Source organism: Tribolium castaneum, chromosome 2 (genome assembly GCF_031307605.1).
Source record: "Tribolium castaneum strain GA2 chromosome 2, icTriCast1.1, whole genome shotgun sequence".
Lineage (NCBI taxonomy): Eukaryota > Metazoa > Arthropoda > Insecta > Coleoptera > Tenebrionidae > Tribolium > Tribolium castaneum.
Genome location: NC_087395.1, coordinates 14,129,159 through 14,149,013, shown reverse-complemented (window position 1 = coordinate 14,149,013; position 19,855 = coordinate 14,129,159). Strand labels below are relative to the sequence as shown.

Below are 19,855 nucleotides of genomic sequence, written 5' to 3'. Positions count from 1 at the left end.
ATTGAGGCGAAATTCAATAAAAATAACCAAAGACCATAGGTTACATAAATTCGATTTTATTGGTTAATTACACGATAAGGAAGTAAGCGATGTAAACATTCTGTACCTTACTTCTCCAATTAATTACTCATTAATAATAATAATTACAACACTCGTAAAGTTGTGATTAAAGAACGAGAAAAAAAAACAGCAATTTGGGGTTTAAAACTTGCCAAATTGTAAAAATTGGTGTCTTTTTAACACAAACATTGAATAAAATTGTTGTCACTTACTTTTATGCAGGTTTTTCTCACAAAATTGAGATTTTGAGCGGGAGGAGATATTTATTTGGAACTGTCAAGGTGACATTGAGATGACAGCCACTTGTTGACATGTAGAAAAAAAATATACGAAATTTGCCTTCGAATCAAATTTGTCGAGTAACACCTCTTTTAAATAACTAGTGATTTAATATAATTTTAATTATGAAAAAAAAAAAACAAAAAAGTTAATCTAATCTCAGATTTAATTTTACCAAACTTGAGTAAACAAATACGGTATTTTATCTCCCGTTATCGTTAGAATTACGTTTTTGTTGTATTTTTGCCGGACACGAGCGCATTTTTTGAATAATTTGATAAATTGGGAAAGAATTTAAACTTGGTGACTTTTGGTTGGCGCAGTTGGTGTAAAAATTTGGGCCAAAGCCGGGAAATCACGTGTTTTCGGCGCAAAAAAATCACTCGGGTGTTGGAAAGGATGTGTTAATTGATTTTGTGCGTAAAATTCGTAAAATCGGTGTTTGTGGCCCCGCTCCAGCATTATGTAACAGCGCCGCGACAGCCGCCAAAGTCCCTAGGAACAGCTGTTGGTTGGACAACAAAAATATTGAAAATGACATGAGGTGCGAGTGTCTCAACTGATTGAAAGCGAAGCAAAACTGAGAGAAACCCGCTGTTGGCTGTTAATTATGGACAGGAAAATGTGCAACATAACCAACAGTGACAGTGACGAGCAGGAGCTGAATCCCGAGCCCGGGGAAGTGGAGCTAACCAACCGCGTTTTCGACGTTAACAGCGAGGAGTTCCCGGTGCTGGGGGACCTGGACGAGGACGCGCACACCTGGAGCAACAACCTGTCGGACGACCTCGACGTGGGCAACATCAGCAACTTTTTCCACCGCGTGTCCTCCGAGCAGGTCATCTACCAGGCCAAGAAGCGTCTGAAGATGATCGGGAAGTACGTGATGGGGGACCTGCTGGGCGAGGGCTCGTACGGCAAAGTGAAGGAAATGCTAGACTCGGACACTTTGTGCCGGCGCGCGGTCAAAATTTTGAAACAGCGCAAGCTGAGGAGGATACCTAACGGAGTACAAAACGTGGAAAGGTACTCACCGCTCCCACGAGCCAAGCCACCAAGGCCGCCATTTGCGATTTTAACCTGTAACAATTTCAGAGAAATCAAATTACTTAAGTCGCTCAAACACAAGAACGTTATCAGTCTAGTCGACGTGCTGTTCAACGAGGAGAAGCAGAAGATGTATCTGATCATGGAGTTCTGCGTGGGCAGCCTCCAGGGCATGCTGGAGTCCACGCCTTACAAAAAATTCCCCCTGTACCAGGCCCACGGCTACTTCATCCAGCTGATCGACGGCCTGGAGTACCTGCACAGCAAGAGGGTCGTCCACAAGGACATCAAGCCGGGGAACCTGCTCCTCACGTTGGAGGGAGAGTTGAAAATCTCGGACTTAGGCGTCGCCGAGGTGAGTAAGAACCGAAAAAGGGGAAAAATACCTCTCCAGAAGCGTGCATAAGGTCTCGCAAATCCTCCTGACGGCCTCACTCATGATTAATAAACTATTTTGTCGCAATTAGTTAAAATAGACACACACGTTCAAACACATGGACAGTTAAAATTCTTAGTCGAAAAAAGGCAGCAAGAAATTTTGCTGGGGCGATAACTCGATAACCGATAAGAATAAAATGTTTTACCTTAAAAGTACTATCAGGGTCAGGAGTACTACCAGGAACAAAGTTGCAGCTAGGAACATGATTGAGACTGATTCGACACGAAAATGAAATGACCTGTTCGGTGCAGGGTCAAAGGTTACAGATTTTTGGATAAGGAGGCGTTGTCCTATGAGTACACCAAGCCACACCAAATAAAGTGATTAAATTTTTTCACTTGGAAGTGACCTCACTTCGCTTTATTTATACAGTTTTCATTATTTTACTGCATGTTGAACTCATGATTGATACAAAACGCACTTAGACATTCCGTTGTTAAATGATTTCTTGTATCTGTGTTTATTCATTCAAAATTGATACGAGTGTTAATAATAAACCAAATCTATTTTGGGTCGGAGTTACTCTCACGAAATTGAATTTTTTGTCAATTACCTACGTAACCGACAAATAAGACAACTGGTCCAAATACATAATTTATTTTTATGCAATAAAATGTTTCTATAAATAATTAAACAGGTCACGCCTTTGTTTAAAAATAAATGTCATTCAAATTTCCTTATCGTAAGATAGTTAAAAAGTCGTCCCGAAAAGAACAAAAATAACACAATTATCGTCCTAATGACGAAACCGCTTGAATAAGGTAATCGTAATTTCATTCCGACACGATTTAGTGATTTTTTAGCTAAAAAAGTGCTAAGGCCTAACTGAACCAGTGTGGTTTAATACAAAAGCTTTGATTAACTGTCAATTCAACTGCACTGTAAATAAATGCAGCTTAAAATTGTATAAATCTTGGCTTATTCTTTGTACAATTAAAAAATTAGTTTGATGTCTTCAAAAAAAATAAAGAAAGAAAATTCAAAACATCTTCGGTATGGTACAAAGATTTCACGTTATTGGTGTCGCTTAAAAATTGAAAATAAAAGTTTAGTAGTAATTGGTGCAACTGCAATTTTAAGATTGAAAGTTATTTATTATTATCGTGCTAAATTATGAAACTTTAATCGTTTAAAGACATTGTCAATTAACTAAATGAACATCTATAGTAGCACTGAACTGATTTTTCAATTCAACTTAACTTAATTCTTTCAGTTATTGTATTTTAAAGATTTTTTCATCAATTTGAACTCTAGTTTTTTTTAATATTGTAACTTTGAAACTAGTGAGGACTTTTGGGAGTCTTCTATCACACTTTCCCTAGATAATTTTGTAGAGGATTATATCAAAGTAAAAAAATTACTCAATTTCGAATTAATACTCCGTCGTATTTTTAACTCAATTATTAAATAATTGCATTTCTAGGTGAACACAAGACAAAAGTAACGTAATTTTTGCGTAATAATTAGTTTTTTGACTAAAAAAGTGCCAAAATAACATCGTAATTCGATAATCTTCCGGCCTTTAAAATATTATTTGGCCAATTTTTTTAATCCTGAACGTGTATTATACCCTTAAATTATTATATGAACTAAATCTTCTGATAGATTTCGTCTCAAATTATAATTTTTACCATTTTTCAGACAATCGATTTTTTCGCAATAGACGACACGTGTGTTCAAGGCCAAGGTTCGCCGGCTTTTCAGCCCCCCGAGATCGCCAACGGTTTAGATTCATTCCCTGGCTTCAAAGTGGACGTTTGGAGCAGCGGTGTGTCACTGTAAAACTCCAATTCTCCCACTTCCGAAAATAATTTTCTCTTGTAGATACAATTTCGTAACGGGGGAATACCCTTTCGAAGGTGATAGTATTTATAAATTATTCGAAAATATAGGGAAAGGTGAATTCACAATACCGGATTATATCGAAGATCCCTTGCGGGATTTGTTGCTAGGGATGTTGAGGAAGGATCCCGAGGAGAGGCTCAGTTTGCAACAAATTAGGCAACACATGTAACTTTTGGCGGAGTTTGTTTATTTGAAGTTGGTTTTTTGATACATTTTAGGTGGTTTTCGCGCCGACCGCCCGTCACCGCGCCCCCTGTCCCCATCCCGCCCTTGCGAAACGACGAGTTTCACTGTATGACTGTTTTACCATATCTTTTCGATCATTATTACGACACTTCGGACACGGCAAATAACGTCGAGTATTTCACCGAACGGGAGCTTAACGGTTTGATTGTCTCAGTGTGTTTCTGTGTTTTGAAAATTGCTTTTAGAAGAAATTACGAAACGCGAAGCTGAACAAAATAACGGAAGTGCTCAAACCAACCAAAGTTCCAAGCGTAGATGGAAGAAGCCCATTTCGTGTATCGCAGTTAGAAAAATCCCTGGTTGTAAGCAATCTTGACAAAACTTTTGTATTATTTTTATTTATTGTTATTAACATTTTCCGAAATTACTGATCGCATTAAATCGTTGTTGCATTGTTTACAAATTTATATTGTTATAGATGTTTAAATCTCAAATGTTTTTTATTTTTGTTGATGTCTACAAATAGTGGGTGTTTAATCCGATCAGTAATTCGGTTCGAAACACCAGTGGAACAGCATGAGAGTGCCATATGTAAGTTATTGTGAGAAAAAATTGAAGAAATAAATAATTACGTTAACTGGTAATTTCCCTTGATTAATCAAACGCGCATTAAATTTGTAAATTTATTCATAAACGTATTTACAAATTTCAAATAATTAATGACAACAAATTCTCGCTACTGCTACAGATAAAAACAAAATCGGCTACTGTCGGTATATAATTGAGCTAAAATAAATACATAAATATCCCATAATATGCATTAAAAGTCTGATCGCTTGTCCCGATTTTTCGCCCGTGATATCGTCCTTGCTTTAAACGCTGCGGCATTAAGTAATCGCTGAAAAAACAAATTAACACCTAACTTAAACAAACAAAACCTTTACCTTGCGACACCTCTCCATGTGTTGTTGTGCGTGCGCTGGTGTGTCATGTGGCTGCACTATGGGGGCTGTAATCTCAAATATGTCCCTCAGAAGGTCATTCTCCCCCAAATGGATGTTAATTCCAGGCCCTAAAACGGTACACAAGGCGTCGTACTGTTTCCTACGCGCCCACGTGTCCAACATCAGGACTTCCCGACCAAACTTCACAGTCACGTCGGAAACAACATCGTCCTAAAATGATTTTAATCATTTCATTATTTGAAAAAAATAAATAAATTACTTCAATGTATGAAAGAATGTCCCTGAACGTGGCCCTCTGTTGTTTGCGGTCCTTCTTCGCGCGATATTTATGCGAATCCGTGGCCAGTTTCTTAATCACATCTGTGATATAGACTGCAAAGTCGTCAGCAAAATCCGCACTGTCTTTCCTCCCTTCTTCAAAAATCAGCGCTAGGGCTTCACCTGCCGTTAAACGGACTTCTAGGTGCGGCGATTCCAACAGTTCAGATAACTGATCTAGCGATCTACAAGTCGGATTTAATGTTTTCCTATTGTTAGAATTTAATTAATTACGGTAAGGCTTTGCTGTCCATTAAATCGGTGAGACTCCCTAGTGGCATATTGGTCAGCAATAAGGTCCATGCACTTAACGCGGCTGCGTGCAAGTTCGCAACTTCCGCAGTTACGTTAGGAATGGAGCCGTCGCCTTTTAGATAACTGGCCGAGAAAATGGTTTCCAAATTTTGCATGAGAGACAAAGTATCGCCCAGTTGGCGGCCCGACAGGAAACCCATCATACCCAAAGCGAGGCAACACTGGAAATAATCAGAGGAACCACCATAAACATTGTTAGCTGTTTATGCGAAATTTACGTAAACATGATTTTTTAAAAACTTCTGAAAAATTATTATCCGTGTATGAAGATACTCGTGGGATTGATAAAACATAAAATTTTCTTGGAAAAGATAATTATCTTGCTTTATGCTAAAAATATTCTCCATCTCGGCTTAAATTACACACATTTGTTTAAACATTGAAGAAATCTGAATTACATTGTAGTATGTATTTATTAAACATGACTTCAACATGTATTATGTATCAGGGAATTATACAATGATTTATAAATTAATTTGTTATTTATTGCGAAACTTTCGTTTTAGCTAACATTATCAAAAAAGTACGATTAATTACGTAATTAATTTAGATAAAACTAACAAAACGTGCACCACAAATTCATAAACTCTTTGTTTTAATTCGTATCACGTAACACAAACTCGAATTCTTTGGTTAATTATTATGCACTTTTCTTCCATTTTAAATCGAAACTACATGCATTAAACTTTTCCTTTGCATTAATGTTTTTCCTGAGTTTATTAAAAGTAAATTCCAAATCGAACCACTCACAAGTACATAACATTTGAAATTCTAGACTTAAAACATTTGTCTTTGAGAGTTATGGGTATGAAGTGATAATTTTGGATTTAAAAAATGTAATTCGTATTTTAAATTTAGCAAAAATATTACACTCCTTTTACATTCATTCCTTCGTCGTGCTCCAAAACCACTCGTGCCACAAAATAACGTCTTATAAAACTCGTATAATAATGTACTATTCTGTCAGAAAACAATGAAATTGTTCATAAAAACGTTGGTTTAAGAGAGTCATTTTGAGTAAACGTCTTAGTACAGATTATTTTATTGGTAAATAAAATATTAGATCTGGCACAAAAAACTGAACCCATGAGCTTACTAAAATACAAAGCGCTCCAAAATCATCTTCAAAATTCTTTATCACAAATTATGAAATTAAAAATCCCAAATTTTAGAAATACAAGTTCAGAAAATATCAGTTGTTTGTTTCAGAATGTATTAATTATCTAACACCACAGACAAAAAATTTTGTGATGGTTTAAATTTTAGACACTGTTAAAAAAGTGTAAATAAAAGTCTCTTTAAACAGATAACATTGTTAGTAAATAACATCTTATCGCAGATAAAAATATAGCGACCGAAAAAACATTGAACCGACGATTTTAGTAAAATACAAAGCGCTCCAAAATTTTTTATCACAGAATAAAGGTCATTATTTGAAATTTATTATCGTAACAATGCCCAAAATTACCTTGGCCCTGGCAGCCGCCCCAACCGAGCCATCACAAGCCACAGTCATCAAAACGGGTCTCAAGGTCTTATCGACAATCTCGCCCGCATCTTCCTCCCCCAGTTGCACGCTAATCAAGGGTGCCAACTCGGCGGCGGCTGCCTTCTCCAAACCGCCCCCTTTCTTCAAGCTCTTCTCGATACTGTCACAGATCGTAAAGTGTCTCTCTTTGACGAAATTGGGGACGTATTTCTTAATCAGAGCTTTACGGAGCGACTGGATACAGTTGATCCTCCCCTGCGACGACTTCTGACTCAAACCGTCCAACATCTCGATCAGTTTATCCTCGAACTGCTCGTGAGCGAACTCCTCGATGTCCTCGCCGTCCTCGAGACTCTTATTCTCCGAGTAGCTGCTGATGACGCTGTTGTTGTCATTGTACGAATCGTCGTCCGAGGTGTGCAAAGAGCCATCGAAACGACCACGATCTGAAATTCCCGAAAAATGCATAAAGTCACGTGAATTTTGACAGGTCAAGGCTGGAGGTTTTTGGGTCAAAAACAAAAACTAATCAAAGGTCACGCCAGAATTGTGCACCCAGCGGAAGCCTTGAGATTATTAAAATTGTCCAATATTGAAATTTACCACTGATTTATTCTCACGCTAGGTAAAGCGGATTCAAGGTGAAGCGGGCCTCTGCTCGAGAAAAACCAAATTTGCATATTATGCAACCTGGGCCCGAACAAAAGACAATCGCAAAAAATCTATTTTTGAGGGCCCTGCCTCCGTGCCTTGAATATAATTATAGAAAATATGTGCAATTTAATTGATGAGTCATGCTGTCTGTGGCCCCCATCTGTTTACAAAAATGCCCACGCCTCAGCTCCAGCAAAAACTTGCATTTTTGCGAAAATATCACGCGAGGGTCGCCCCATATGCCACATTTTGGCCTTTTGGGCGAAATGACGTCAAAGTCGGTTCGTGACGAAAGTGGCCCTTATGGCGCGCTGCATACGGAGCGTACTCACCAGACTTTCCTTTTCGTTTCCCTTTCGGCATGGTCGACAATTAAATAAACTTTTTCTTAAATTTACTAAATAAAACAGCTAATTTCGCACTAGATCAAGACGGTAAACTGTTTGTTAAGCAATCTTTTACACATGCACTCGACACCTGACATTTAATTTGAGATAAAATTGGAATAAAACTCAATAACATGTTTCCAGTTGAACACGAGACGGTCAACTTCGCGATGACAGCGACAAGGCGCCTTTTAACTGGCCCCAGTGCCGCCAGGTTGCGCAACGTTGGGCCCAAATAATCGATAAAAAATCAAACAGCGGACTTGGGCCCTTGCCTGGCCCAGCCGAGCGGAGTCAACTACAAAAACTAGCCCTAATCGGCGAAATTATCGAAATAATGGCCAAAAACGAGGCTCGTATTACTGGTTGCATAACCGGGAGACCGTCAAAAATCGTTTTGTTTTTTATTTAATTAGCTAATTACACACTTTTTGTGCAATTATGCAAAAACAAACAACTTGTTTAGTTAATCGTTTTATATGAATAAATAATCGCTAATTTTGATTCTTCTAAATTGTTGGCCATGTTGGCAACAAGGCAACAATAACAATGGCAGCCAGTTAACCTCACTTTGCAAAAATCACAAAAATGGTATAAAATGCCTTCGCAATGGTCCTAACCAAGCAGAAAGTGTTCCGTTTCACGTTCACTCATTTCTTTGCCGTTTTACTAACTGTGATGTTCGTTATAACCGTGTATCTCCAATTTAGGTTACTGACAGAGGGTGAGTTGTCTTTGGCCCCGTCCGGCCCTAATGCCCCGTTTTAGATCATTGTAATTGTTCCCGACCCGTCGTACAATACGTCGCAAAACCCAAATATTACGTAAATAGGAATTACGACTCCAATCACAAACTAGCAGTATTAGTACCTTACCGTAATAGGTTCGAGGAATTAACCGAATTCGTTCCATATATTCACAATTTCCTAAACGTACAGAAAATCAACCACGATATTTTCATCCTAAATCAGGTGGATAACTACCGTTTTAACCGCGCGTCGTTAATTAACGTGGGTTACCTTGAAACTAAATCAAATTACGACTATATTGCCATGCACGACGTTGATTTGTTGCCTTTGAACAAAAACCTGACCTATGCGTACCCCCAGCTGCCGTTTCACTTGGCGGCGCCCACCCTGCACCCCCGGTACCACTACGACAAGTTCATAGGCGGGATTTTGCTAATTAACAGGTAAGGGGGCTCTTGTTGTTCGCCAATGACCAGAGTTGTAGAGAACACTTCGGCCTGGTCAACGGGTTGTCGAACAAGTACTGGGGTTGGGGCTTGGAGGACGACGAGTTTTACGTAAGACTGAAGGACGCGAATTTGAATGTGACCCGTCCTGAGAACATATCAACCGGAACGAAAGACACTTTTAGGTGCGCTTTTGTCTGTCTTGTTCGCTGATGAGTTAAATTGTAGACATATTCATGGCAAGGACCGCAAGCGCGACACCACCAAGTGTTTCAACCAGAGGGAAGTGACGAGGAGACGTGACCGACAAACGGGGCTCCATGACGTAAAGTACAAGGTAGTGAGTTACAAGTCCATGACTATTGAAGGCGCCCCCTTTAATGTTGTCAACATTGAGCTGTTTTGTGATCGGACTATAACCCCCTGGTGCGACTGCTCGGGGGAGAAGACTGCCAAAAAGAAGAATTAAGCCCAGTGCCATTTTATTTATTTTGTTGTGACTCTTTTTATACTGGTTTATGAAATAAAACAAACTTTAACTCGTTACAATTTATTTACATAACAAAAATAAATTAACACCACAGCTACTGATACATCACTGAATAAATCTCAAAACAGCTGACTGGAATGTAGTTTGAGATTTATTTAAAACAACGAGCTCTAGAGGAGGCATGCAGGTCGCGCTAGAGATGCCTGAAACAGAAAATCATGCTACACTCATGCATTAGTGTGTATAAGAAAAATGGAAGAGCGACATTGACAATGCTTTGATCTTTCGTCAAATGAAACACAGCCAAGAGATAGATGTCTGACTAACATGCAGTTAAACAATAGTCTCAACATCGCTAATGACTTGAATTCCGTGTTTGGTAAAAATAAATTTGATTAAGTTTTCATCACAGCTCTTGCATTCTTTGAGATTGGCATTCGATTTGCTGGTTTTTATGTTGGTTTTGTGTAATTCGTCAATGTTGGCGCAACTTTTCGAGTTTTTGAGCGGTTTCTTGTCTTCTTTACGTACCTCTTTCGGGTCTTTGATTACTTTGTGGTCGCCGGAGCTTTCGGTTATTATTTTTACAGCCTGGCCGGGGTGGCGTATTGTGTTCAAAACGTTGGTTTTTGACACGTTATCGACCGTATCAATCGATAGGCGCTTGTCGTAATTACGGGAGAACAAAGTGTTGTTACAAATAATCATGCAATTGTTGGGGCTAGGAGACTCCATTTGCACGTCAGAAGGCGACGGAGTCAAGAAGTTTGAGTTTAATTCAGGGGTTAAATACTTACTGTTGTCCGGCAGCACAACAAGAAACGTATTAATATTTGGGCGCAAAAATTTGGTACCAAAAGGCCAAACCATTTAATACTTACGTGGTTTTACTGCCGTATAAGTTGTGTTTGTGGATGTAATCGACAACTTTTTCCGGTATTAAATATTTGATCGACTCTCCTCGGCGCAAAGCTCGCCTGATTTTAGTCGAACTAACTTCGTTCTGGATCCATTCAGTCACGATAGTTATGTTTGACTACAAACAAATCTCACTGAACTGAAACTAAGAAATTGCGTACCTACCATATATTTCGTAAGTACATCTGAATTGTAAATAAATTCATTGGGATTGGTGTTTGAGCGCGTTATCACAACCAGGCCATGTTGCCCCACAATTGCCTCAATCTAGTAACTGAACAATTAGCCCAAATTAATTACAAAAACCACTCACATCATCATCTGACCACAAGCCGGGGGTCCCGAAAGACTCCAACAAGTCGGCCCCACACAGCAGTTTAATCTGCACATTGTCCCCGCAGTTTCTCACATTGTCAGGCACCCAGTTTAAATTGTCTTCGTTTATTTTATCAAAATGGTTATTAATCGAGGTGTTCAGAAGAGCATTGACGTGGTTCTGCAACAAACTGTGACCCACTGTCGTGACCAAAACCTGTCTCACCTGGTGATACTGCAAGACTTGCTTCGTCCGGCTCCAACTCTCCTGTTTGCACTCCCAATCTGACAACTTAATCCAGTCTGAGCTCTGTAAAGCCAACCTAATCATGGCTATACGGTGGGTCGCAGCTTCCAATTCCTTCTTGCCGTAACCATCATGCACCGGCGAAATTAGGCCTCCGATCACGACGTGGTTCCCCAATCGATGTAAATGATCCCTTGCGATTTCTACAACACACAATTGCTCAAACTGAAGCAACAAACCGCAAACACGCACCGAACATTCGGAGGTGCATGTTAGTCGGGGGGTTGAATGACCCGCATGCCAGGAGTATCACTTTAACCGGTGACATGTTTTGGAGGAACTCTGATTAACCGGAACCGAGAAATAAATCCGTGAAAAACGAATTTAAAAGGGAAAATGACCTCACTGTTAACATTTTCAATGACAACTGGGTGACAAGAAATGTCGCCAATCGGGGAACGTGAAACTGCCCCAATGTAATTGTGAAATGTGTTATTAAATGTGGTTGATCTAAACGGAAGATCAATCACGGCACCACTTGAGTCGTTACTGTTGAAAAAATCGTCCAATTTTTGCTTATTATTGATAGAAATTAATAATTTGTGTTGGTGAGTTTGGCTTGGCAAGTGGCGGGCCTGTCGTGATGTCATTGCGCTAGGAAATATGGCCGACTGATCGCCAAGTCACCTTTTGCCAAATAATTTCCACTTGTTTGTGTGATAAACCCGGGAAAAGCCAGACTTTTAACGTATTATTAGAGATCTCAAGCCAGGCAAAATGGAAAATTTATTTAGTATGTGGAAAGTGCGGGAACTCGCCGATAAGGTGTAAGTACAAGTGACAACACCACCAGATGGTTATCTCTTCCTGTGTTACATTTTTTATTAAATTTGTACTGTTTACAGTACAAATGTTGTTATGAATTACACCGAAATCGAAGCCAAAGTCAGGGAGGCCACGAACGACGAGCCATGGGGGCCCACTGGCCAGATCATGCAAGAGCTGGCTCACTCCACTTTTACTTATGAACATTTCCCCGAAGTAATGTCAATGTTGTGGAAACGAATGTTTCAGGACAATAAGCAACACTGGAGGCGGATTTACAAGGTGGGTTCCGCATTTCGTTAAATTGGGACTGAGTTTGGGGTTTTAGGCGCTCTTGGTGCTGAATTATTTAGTAAAGAATGGGTCTGAACGCGTCGTTACTTCGGCCAGGGAGCACATTTACGACCTCAGGTCTTTAGAAAATTTTAGTTTTATTGATGATATGGGGAAGGACCAAGGGGTTAACATTAGGCACAAAGTGAAGGAGCTCATAGACTTTATCCAGGACGACGACCGTCTGCGCGAGGAGCGGAAAAAGGCCAAAAAGAACAAAGACAAATACATCGGGATGAGCTCAGACATGGTGGGCATGAGGCTAGGTAGGTTCCCACTGTCGCAAAACTCGGTTACGTTGGGGTTTTAACAGGAAGTCACGAGAGGTGGGACGACAAGCCCCGGGACTACGGCGACCACGACTGGGAGGAGCCCTCCTCGGGGGCGAGTCGCTACCGCGACCGCTCCTTTGACGACGAGTACGACATTGATAAGGAAGACAGCGACACCGAATCGGCCCGCAACCACACCAGCCGCAAATACAAAGACAACGACCCAAGCCCCACCGAAAAGCGCGTCAACATCAACATAAACTCGGCCATAACAAACACCCCGAAAAAGTCCACCAAGCCGATCAAAAAAGTCGACCTAGGGGCAGCTGCGAATTTCGGCCGCGATGCTAGTCAGAGCCCCTTGCCACAGGCCAGCGACCTGATCGACGATTTCAACCCGCGTGCCGAGGAAGAGGAGAAAAAGTCGACGGAGTTTGGCGATTTTGAGGCAGCTTTTGGGTCAAATGCGACGACGACGCCGAAATCCGACGACGATTTTGCCGATTTCAGTTCAGCGTTTTCGCAGAACAACACCGACGCGAATTTGATGAACCAGAATCAGAATTTGTTCATGCCGAATGTCATTCCGCCCCCCAATTTGGGGATACAGCCGCCGATAGGGGGGCTCATGGGGGCGCAGGCGCCGGTGATGGCAGCGAAGCCGCAGAATAGCAACGATTTGTTGGGGGATTTGTCGGGATTCAGTGGTTTGAGCATACAGCCCCCAGGGGGGTTCGGGAATGTTCCAAATAATAATCAGGGGCTCGTGGGGGCGGCGCCCAGTTTGTTGGATGGAGGTAAGTTGGTGGATTGGAGGAATTGTATGTGATGTTGTTTAAATACATGTTTAATTGTGATACTTAACGGCGGTTTAATTAATTCCGGGAAATTTCAACGGGAAATTGCAGTGTTTGCTAATTGGTTTCAATCGATTTGAGTCGCTAATAGCAAAAAGAACGTGACAAGTGATACTTGTTTGTTGTTTTTACGGCGTTGGGGTGACCTTGCTGTAATAAGCATAACGTGCCGGCAAATTTAGATACGTAAACAGGAATTATTTTGGCAAAAAAGCGGATAGCGGTTTTTTGTTTTATTAAACGAATTAAGTTTAAACTGCAATTATTTTATATTTATAAGGTGTCTGCTACCTTTCATTTTTAATATTTCGTAACCATTTAAAAGAAATTAAAGTAAATACTTTTATTATGGTTGCCTTATCGTTGTAAGAAATTATTGTGGATTAAGATTTTAAAACAATAATTGCATTAACTCAAGTAAATTAAGTTTAAAAGGCAAAAATTGACTAAATAAAATAAAGAACTATTAAATTTTTCAATACTGGGTTTTTATTACAAATTTAAAATGAGATGTCAACTGACTTGTGAGTTAATGCTTCAATTATTTTAATTCAATTAAATAAAAATCCATTCTAACATTTCTTCGGGCAGTTTCCATTAACCGTTCTAACCGTTCCCAGTATATTTCAGCTTTAAGTGTGTGTACCTCGCAGTCTTGGAGCAATACTTCATTACTTTATTTTTAAGTGAAATAAAAATTTCATAAGGAAATCTAATTTCTGTTTTAATATTGTTATTTAAAATGGGGTGTGATATATTTTTTCCGGGAGAATGAAATAATTAAGTATTTAAATACATATAGAAATATTTGTTTACACATTTAAAGTGACCCATTTGATCTTACACGTTTGTGCGTCTTGTTTTCGTTATTTAATCTAAAAATATAGGTATTTGTTCTTTTTACGGTTAGCGATTCATTTTTCTCGTGTTTTTCTCTCCCTTCCACGCAGTGTTTTCGGGAAACTCACCAGAGCTTTCCCATTGCAGATCCAGTTCGGGAAGTGTTGTGTGATCGTGATTCAGGAAAAAATTCAGTGGAAAAACAGTTACGAGATGCTAGTGCCACCGTTGTGAACAAATTGAATAAAATCAAGAAAATTTCATCGCAAAGTGATATCGACGATATAATCAACAGTCTCGATAAATTTTTACCACTATTGCCAACTCTAACAGTACAAAAATTACTCGAAATAGACTCAACAGATTTAAGTCACTATGCCGATCGAGAATTTCGAAATCTTCTAGAGAATTTAATAGCGAAATTTGACCAAAATTTTCCACTGATCGGCGGACAGGTTTATAAAGAAGTGAAAGTTGTGTTTTCCGTGGAAGATTACCACTTTTTCCGAGTGACTTGCGACGTCATTGTGAAAAATTTAAAAACCAACTTGAAAATTTTAAATTCACTCAGTGTTTTGGCTGAAATAGCTCTGAAAAGTGAGGGTTGTTTCGCCCTAATTTGGCACAATTTCTTCACAAAGGAGGAGGATTTGTGGCAAAACGACGTGAAAATATTAATTACGTTTCCAAATCGAATCTCAAACGCTCTTCAAGGCCAATTCAACCAATTTTTCAAACCAAACGAGTATTCAAAATTCCTGGTTTTCAACGTAATCAAAGTGATTGAATTTTCAACCGACTTGCTACTCCGGGAACCAAAATATGAAAAAAATTTCTATTACACAAACCTGGCATTGTTTTTAAGCAAAACTTTGATTAACTACAACGAACATTACAATTCCGGTGCTATTAAAACTTTCGTAAAAGTTGCAAATATTCTGACTAACCAAAAGTCAGACAAACTTAATGTTTATCGAACAGTATTTTGGAATTTGTTCGAAAGTTTGGAACGGAGCGCTGTAGAAATCCTAGCAGTGACAGTTTTGCAAAATACTGACCCTTCCGTTTACACAATTAAAAGTGTTCTAGGCCCCAATTTAATCAAATGTGATAACTGGAAGTACGTTTTGTGTACAAAAATCCCCCTGTTATCACATTACGATAACGAGAATCTCATTAAAAATTTAATAGTGTATTTAAGTGCCACGTCCGAGCACAATTTGTTCACACTTTTAGTGAACCTAATCACTGTTTGGTCCGACAAATCGGCCCTCAACCACACGAGTGTGGAACACCACTTGTATTTAACAAAACTAATCGTTGTTATAATAAACAGTTTCAAAAATATTGGCCTAAGTGAGCACCAGAGGCAGATTTTGCAGTCAAAAATGTACTCGGGGGTCCCCGTCCACTTGGAGAACTCGACCCCTTCTGTGAGGGCCATGGGCATGAAAGTGTCGGAGATTGTTTTGAATTTTATCCAAACTGAGAGCGAAAAAAGCGAAACTTTGAGATTCGAGTTCGATCAAATGCCCAACGAGGGGAAAGAAGTTGGCGAAATTTTGCAAAAACTGTTCGATACGGACATGACGATTTACTTCAAGAATAAAGACGTTGAAGAGGATGTTTTCCCCTTGATTTCAAGTCTTTTAGAGGCGGAAAAGTGCCCCGAGTATGTGCCCCCAGCGAGGCAATTGCGGGGGCAAGAGGAGCCCAAAAATGTGGTCGTGGCTGAAGCCATCCACCAAAAAAATAATCTGCTCACGATTGTAGACAGTACCGACTTCGAGTTGGACTCAGATGATGATCTGGAGCCTTACGATTTGGCAAACGATGTGAAAGTGTCGAAAAAGGAGCCCCCGAAGTACTTGCGGGACTTGAGAGACGGTTTATTGGAGACGCAAGATTGCGACGTTTTTAGTTTAAGTTTGGAAGCGTGCGAGGATTTGATTATTAAGCAGCTACCCGACGATGATGTCTCACTTGGGGTCGAGTTACTGCAAATTTTGGTCGGACTAGACCAACGTTTTTACGTTGAAAACTTCGATTCTGTGGTGTTTAAAAGCTGCGTTGCGATAACTTGTGTTTATCCATCACAAAGTGCTGAATATTTATGCAAGTGGTTTCATGCCGACGTTGGGACTTATTCGATCTCTCACCGCATTTTCCTACTTGATGTTTTAAGTGAAGCTTCGAGGAATTTGTCGGCTTTAACGCTGGACAAGCCGGATGAAAAAATCGTAATCAAGCGCAGGAAGAAAAACCCTGACTTGGAGAAGGCCGAAGAAATAATTAAAAAACGCCTCGAGTCCAAAACTCGGTACTTCCACAAACACAAGGCTTTCCGAGTGGAAAAACTGAATAAGTTTGCACAAGTGGCCGGCCACTTCTTTTTTCCGTTACTGTACGGTTATAATGGCAATAAAATGATTTCGCAAATTCCCCAAAACGACAGTGATTTTATTCTGTTGATTCACTTTATTCGGACCCTGTCTGTTATCATGTGTTCCTCGCAAAATTGTCCGATTGAACCGCGAATGGCCAAAGAAGTGTTACATTTCTCGTGGTATTTGCGCTTCCACAAGGAGGTTAAAGTGAGGATTGCTGTCATCGGTTTGATAGGAGCTGCAGTTATAAACACGCCGAAAGAGATTTTGATGTCGGACTTCACCAGCGAATTGCTCGAGTTCAGGCTTTGGTTGGGGGATTTACTGAGCTTGAGCGTGACCCGAGGAGAGCCGAATTCGGAGTGTCGGAGTTTAGCGGCTAGTACTATGTGCATTATTGATAGTTTCTTGAAAGTTGACGATGAATAAAGCTTTTCGTACTAACTGGGTGTTTCATTGCACTAATTACATTTGTTTGCTTGGCTTGATAGCGCGGTTTGATGCAGGTCCGTTGCTAACCCCCACATCGGCCCAACAGCCCCTTCAACCGTTGTCTTCCGCATCGTCCAATAACAACACCGAGGTTAAAACACCAGCAAATAAAAACCAACAGAATATCGGGTCGACGTGGAGCAACTCAGGCAACTTAAATATCGATTTAGATAATTTACTCGTGACGAAACCAAAACAAGGAGTCTCACCTAGTATGAACCAATTGGCGAGCAATCCAACCTCACCCGTTAATCAACCGAAATTAACAAATCAATATGCGATGAACTTCAACGCTCAAGGCTTCCCCCAAACGAATGCTTTCAATCAGCCAAATAAGCAACTGTTTCCAAGCTTTTAAAGCACCTAATTTTTATTCGAAATTCCAAAGATTGTACTTTAATCGTTGAGATTGAGCCAATTGGTCTTGCGTTTATAGTTTTTAAAAACGGTTTTCTTGCACATATTTTGTATAGTCCGTTTGGTTGTATTACAATGCTCATGAGGGTGCTGGGTACATTTAAGTTTGTTCATATTTTATTTAGTATTACGCAACTATTTATACAACTAATTTGTAGGAACAGCAAAATCGGCTCTGTTAGCAAACAGATAAAGCAATATTGCATTGTTAATAATTTTCTATAAAATAAAAACAAATTCGACCTATCGGCAGTTTTTTCTTTTTCGTTGAAGGTTGCGATACCGTGGTGCCTTATTATCGATAACACTATCCATGTTACAGTTAGTAACTGTTTGAACATTCCGCTCATTTAGTTTATTGTAAAAACATATAAAATAAATTGTTGTGAATATTACCCATGGTTTTATTGGTAGGATAACAGGTTTAAGCATTACGACCTCAATTTGATCAAGTATCTATTTAAAAATAATAGATTATACAAGAATAAAAATACCCGACTCTCAAACAAACAATTACTCAACTTCCTGCTTATTTTTCTTCTTCTTCTTTTTGGGCGGCTCCTCCGCCTCATCTGCATTCCCATTGGTCGTCTGGTCCACGCCATTCTCTCCCACAGACTCACTCGTCTCGTTCAGCTTATGTTTCTTCTTTTTCTTCTTCTTCTCGGACTTATTGTGCGCCGTTTCTTGCTCCAACTCCTCCATCGCCTCCTTCATGACTTCGATATTCTTCTTGGGGACGTCCCCTGTCTCGTAAAACTTGAGCCTGTCTTCAACTTGTTGCCTCAACTTCTCGCCAAAAATCTGCGTCGGTTGTTCAGTGAAGCAGTCGATTCGCGATGCGATCGAGCACTTGTTCGCCAAATATCGCGAGATGCGCCCCTTGTTCTTAGCCCCAGCTCGCCCTATGAAAGTGGAGTGGAAGAGTAAGCCGTACTTCGGGGTGTTCCCCCTGGTTTTAAGAGCCCTGAAAAGGGCTTTTTCAGCCCCGAGGATCTGAACCGTGGACGCCGGGTACTTGGCAAGGTTTGTCAGAGACCCAGCGTGGGCGATCAAGCGCGCCCCCACTTGTTCGCCGATTAGTTTGGCCAGATTTGGGGCCACGTCGGTCATTTTTGTCTTCAAATATTCGGAAAGTTGGTTTCTGTAGTCGGCTAGAGCTATCACCCGGCCGGCAAACATTTCGATGTTCAGTAGATCAACAACGCTTATGTCCATGCCCATGCTGGACTTGGAGGCGTCCAAAATCGCCTGGGCTTTGCCTGAATCCATCGTGATTTCTTCCAAGCCCTCGAGAGAGTCCTCGCTTAGTTCTTTGCGGTTTTTGATGAATTTTGCCAAACGGGCGTAGGTGTAGTTCTCGGGGACTATTTTCACCAACTCCGGGAAATGGTAAGAGTACCATTCGCTGCAATACACTTGTTAGAAAGAAAATTTGGACAATTCGCAAAATCGTACCGAATTCTCATCGAGAAAGTGTTGATGTCTTTGTCGAGTTGGTCCAAAAGAGCTATGGATTGTATTATCATATTGTCAACTCTGTGGACGTTAAACTTGACCTTGGCTCGTGAATATGCATGCCCGAGCCCCAGTTGGGCCACGGCTGAGCTTTTCTGAGTGAAACCTTTCACAAGGTTATGGAAATGGTGCCTGATACCCCTGATTACCTCCGGGACAGCTCCGACGTGGCTACATTGTATCCCAAGCGCTTCGGTGATGGCAGCCCCCAACTTGGGGTCACTCACCCCCAACGTAAGCTTATTCTTTTTCTTACTTTTCGGGACTGTGATGTCCAAAAAGTGTAGCAAATCTTCGGGTAAAACACCCTCCGAGATTGCATTGATGCTTTCTAAAGCCGCAATGGCTGTTTTAAACGGCGAAAAACCAACGAGTTCGACTACGCTATTGAAGCGGGCTAGGTCGTGCACGGCTGCCTCCAACTGGGGCAGCAGCATACCGATTTCTTCAAATTCCTGCACTTTGAAAACCCCATAGCCGGCAGCGTGCTCGAATAACACATAAAGTTTAGACTGAAAAACATGCGGCGCTAGAGTGAGGTTATATTTACAAACATTGCTATAACTTTGCTTGTTCCAAAAAACGAGCAATTAGCAATGTTCTAGTTATGCAATATTGAATTCTTACCATAATTAGGCATAAAATTGGGCTAAAATTAATTAAATTCTATAACAGCACGCATCACAATCACACGTGTTTGCGCGATTTCGCTGGTAATTTTTACGGCAGTGTAGTGGTGGAGCTGACGAAAATTTAAATTCTGGCG

The 19,855-nt window shown here is 40.3% G+C and overlaps 6 protein-coding genes across 10 annotated transcripts; 3 read left to right on the top strand and 3 right to left on the bottom strand.

Annotated features, from left to right (window-relative positions):
* The first annotated feature begins 603 nt into the window (after nt 1-603).
* On the top strand, nt 604-4,500 carry Lkb1 (Lkb1 kinase). Its single transcript, XM_015983176.2, has 6 exons — nt 604-1,365; nt 1,435-1,741; nt 3,467-3,603; nt 3,650-3,835; nt 3,889-4,055; nt 4,102-4,500. The coding sequence occupies exons 1-6, from the start codon at nt 950-952 to the stop codon at nt 4,230-4,232; spliced, it is 1,344 nt and encodes a 447-aa protein (XP_015838662.1). The 5' UTR covers nt 604-949; the 3' UTR covers nt 4,233-4,500.
* A 25-nt stretch (nt 4,501-4,525) lies between these two features.
* On the bottom strand, nt 4,526-8,994 carry Ifrd1 (Interferon-related developmental regulator 1). Of its 2 annotated transcripts, none has more exons than XM_015983180.2 (6): nt 8,859-8,994; nt 6,923-7,389; nt 5,374-5,615; nt 5,081-5,324; nt 4,801-5,031; nt 4,526-4,754 (listed from the first exon to the last, which is right to left on the bottom strand). In XM_015983180.2, exons 1-6 carry the CDS (start codon nt 8,893-8,895, stop codon nt 4,677-4,679), a joined length of 1,299 nt encoding a protein of 432 aa, XP_015838666.2. In that variant the 5' UTR covers nt 8,896-8,994; the 3' UTR covers nt 4,526-4,676. The 2 variants fall into 2 exon arrangements, with proteins under 2 accessions (XP_015838666.2, XP_008197601.2); XM_008199379.3 differs by lacking the exon at nt 8,859-8,994 and adding an exon at nt 7,930-8,171.
* On the top strand, nt 8,402-9,727 carry beta4GalT7 (beta-4-galactosyltransferase 7). The gene is made up of 4 exons (XM_968519.5): nt 8,402-8,707; nt 8,752-9,175; nt 9,217-9,363; nt 9,407-9,727. The coding sequence occupies exons 1-4, from the start codon at nt 8,593-8,595 to the stop codon at nt 9,645-9,647; spliced, it is 927 nt and encodes a 308-aa protein (XP_973612.2). The 5' UTR covers nt 8,402-8,592; the 3' UTR covers nt 9,648-9,727.
* Nucleotides 9,713-11,612, bottom strand: Nmnat (Nicotinamide mononucleotide adenylyltransferase). 3 transcript variants are annotated; one of them, XM_015983182.2, is made up of 7 exons: nt 11,401-11,612; nt 11,128-11,351; nt 10,900-11,082; nt 10,752-10,853; nt 10,550-10,704; nt 10,200-10,464; nt 9,713-9,871 (listed from the first exon to the last, which is right to left on the bottom strand). In XM_015983182.2, the coding sequence occupies exons 1-7, from the start codon at nt 11,474-11,476 to the stop codon at nt 9,839-9,841; spliced, it is 1,038 nt and encodes a 345-aa protein (XP_015838668.1). In that variant the 5' UTR covers nt 11,477-11,612; the 3' UTR covers nt 9,713-9,838. The 3 variants fall into 3 exon arrangements, with proteins under 3 accessions (XP_015838668.1, XP_008197600.1, XP_015838667.1); XM_008199378.3 differs by lacking the exon at nt 10,200-10,464; XM_015983181.2 differs by lacking the exon at nt 9,713-9,871 and having other exon boundaries at nt 9,878-10,464.
* Nucleotides 11,613-11,780: 168 nt separating this feature from the next.
* lqfR (liquid facets-Related) lies at nt 11,781-17,948 on the top strand. 2 transcript variants are annotated; one of them, XM_008199307.3, is made up of 5 exons: nt 11,781-11,975; nt 12,054-12,255; nt 12,302-12,572; nt 12,620-13,375; nt 14,423-17,106. In XM_008199307.3, the coding sequence occupies exons 1-5, from the start codon at nt 11,926-11,928 to the stop codon at nt 17,089-17,091; spliced, it is 3,948 nt and encodes a 1,315-aa protein (XP_008197529.1). In that variant the 5' UTR covers nt 11,781-11,925; the 3' UTR covers nt 17,092-17,106.
* A 66-nt stretch (nt 17,949-18,014) lies between these two features.
* Nop56 lies at nt 18,015-19,851 on the bottom strand. The gene is made up of 3 exons (XM_968421.5): nt 19,717-19,851; nt 19,030-19,601; nt 18,015-18,979 (listed from the first exon to the last, which is right to left on the bottom strand). The coding sequence occupies exons 1-3, from the start codon at nt 19,717-19,719 to the stop codon at nt 18,085-18,087; spliced, it is 1,470 nt and encodes a 489-aa protein (XP_973514.1). The 5' UTR covers nt 19,720-19,851; the 3' UTR covers nt 18,015-18,084.
* Nucleotides 19,852-19,855: the final 4 nt, after the last annotated feature.

Bases quoted from the DNA above. Each gene is read 5' to 3' on its own strand.
- Lkb1 (XM_015983176.2), top strand. From the start codon at position 950: ATGGACAGGAAAATGTGCAACATAACCAACAGTGACAGTGACGAGCAG. The intron at 1,366-1,434 runs GTACTCACCGCT...TAACAATTTCAG, and splicing joins GGAGTACAAAACGTGGAAAG to AGAAATCAAATTACTTAAGT. The intron at 4,056-4,101 runs GTTTGATTGTCT...AATTGCTTTTAG, and splicing joins CACCGAACGGGAGCTTAACG to AAGAAATTACGAAACGCGAA.
- beta4GalT7 (XM_968519.5), top strand. From the start codon at position 8,593: ATGGTCCTAACCAAGCAGAAAGTGTTCCGTTTCACGTTCACTCATTTC. The intron at 9,176-9,216 runs GTAAGGGGGCTC...CCAGAGTTGTAG, and splicing joins GGGATTTTGCTAATTAACAG to AGAACACTTCGGCCTGGTCA. The intron at 9,364-9,406 runs GTGCGCTTTTGT...GTTAAATTGTAG, and splicing joins GGAACGAAAGACACTTTTAG to ACATATTCATGGCAAGGACC.
- Ifrd1 (XM_015983180.2), bottom strand. From the start codon at position 8,895: ATGGAACGAATTCGGTTAATTCCTCGAACCTATTACG. The intron at 5,325-5,373 runs GTAATTAATTAA...TCCGACTTGTAG, and splicing joins ATGGACAGCAAAGCCTTACC to ATCGCTAGATCAGTTATCTG. The intron at 5,032-5,080 runs GTAATTTATTTA...AAATCATTTTAG, and splicing joins ACATTCTTTCATACATTGAA to GACGATGTTGTTTCCGACGT.
- Nmnat (XM_015983181.2), bottom strand. From the start codon at position 11,476: ATGTCACCGGTTAAAGTGATACTCCTGGCATGCGGGTCATTCAACCCC. The intron at 11,083-11,127 runs GTGAGACAGGTT...AGTTTGTTGCAG, and splicing joins AAGTCTTGCAGTATCACCAG to AACCACGTCAATGCTCTTCT. The intron at 10,465-10,549 runs GTAAGTATTAAA...GCCGGACAACAG, and splicing joins TTATACGGCAGTAAAACCAC to TAAGTATTTAACCCCTGAAT.
- lqfR (XM_008199307.3), top strand. From the start codon at position 11,926: ATGGAAAATTTATTTAGTATGTGGAAAGTGCGGGAACTCGCCGATAAG. The intron at 12,256-12,301 runs GTGGGTTCCGCA...TTGGGGTTTTAG, and splicing joins ACTGGAGGCGGATTTACAAG to GCGCTCTTGGTGCTGAATTA. The intron at 13,376-14,422 runs GTAAGTTGGTGG...TTCCCATTGCAG, and splicing joins GCCCAGTTTGTTGGATGGAG to ATCCAGTTCGGGAAGTGTTG.
- Nop56 (XM_968421.5), bottom strand. The intron at 18,980-19,029 runs GTACGATTTTGC...AGTGTATTGCAG, and splicing joins ACTTTCTCGATGAGAATTCG to CGAATGGTACTCTTACCATT.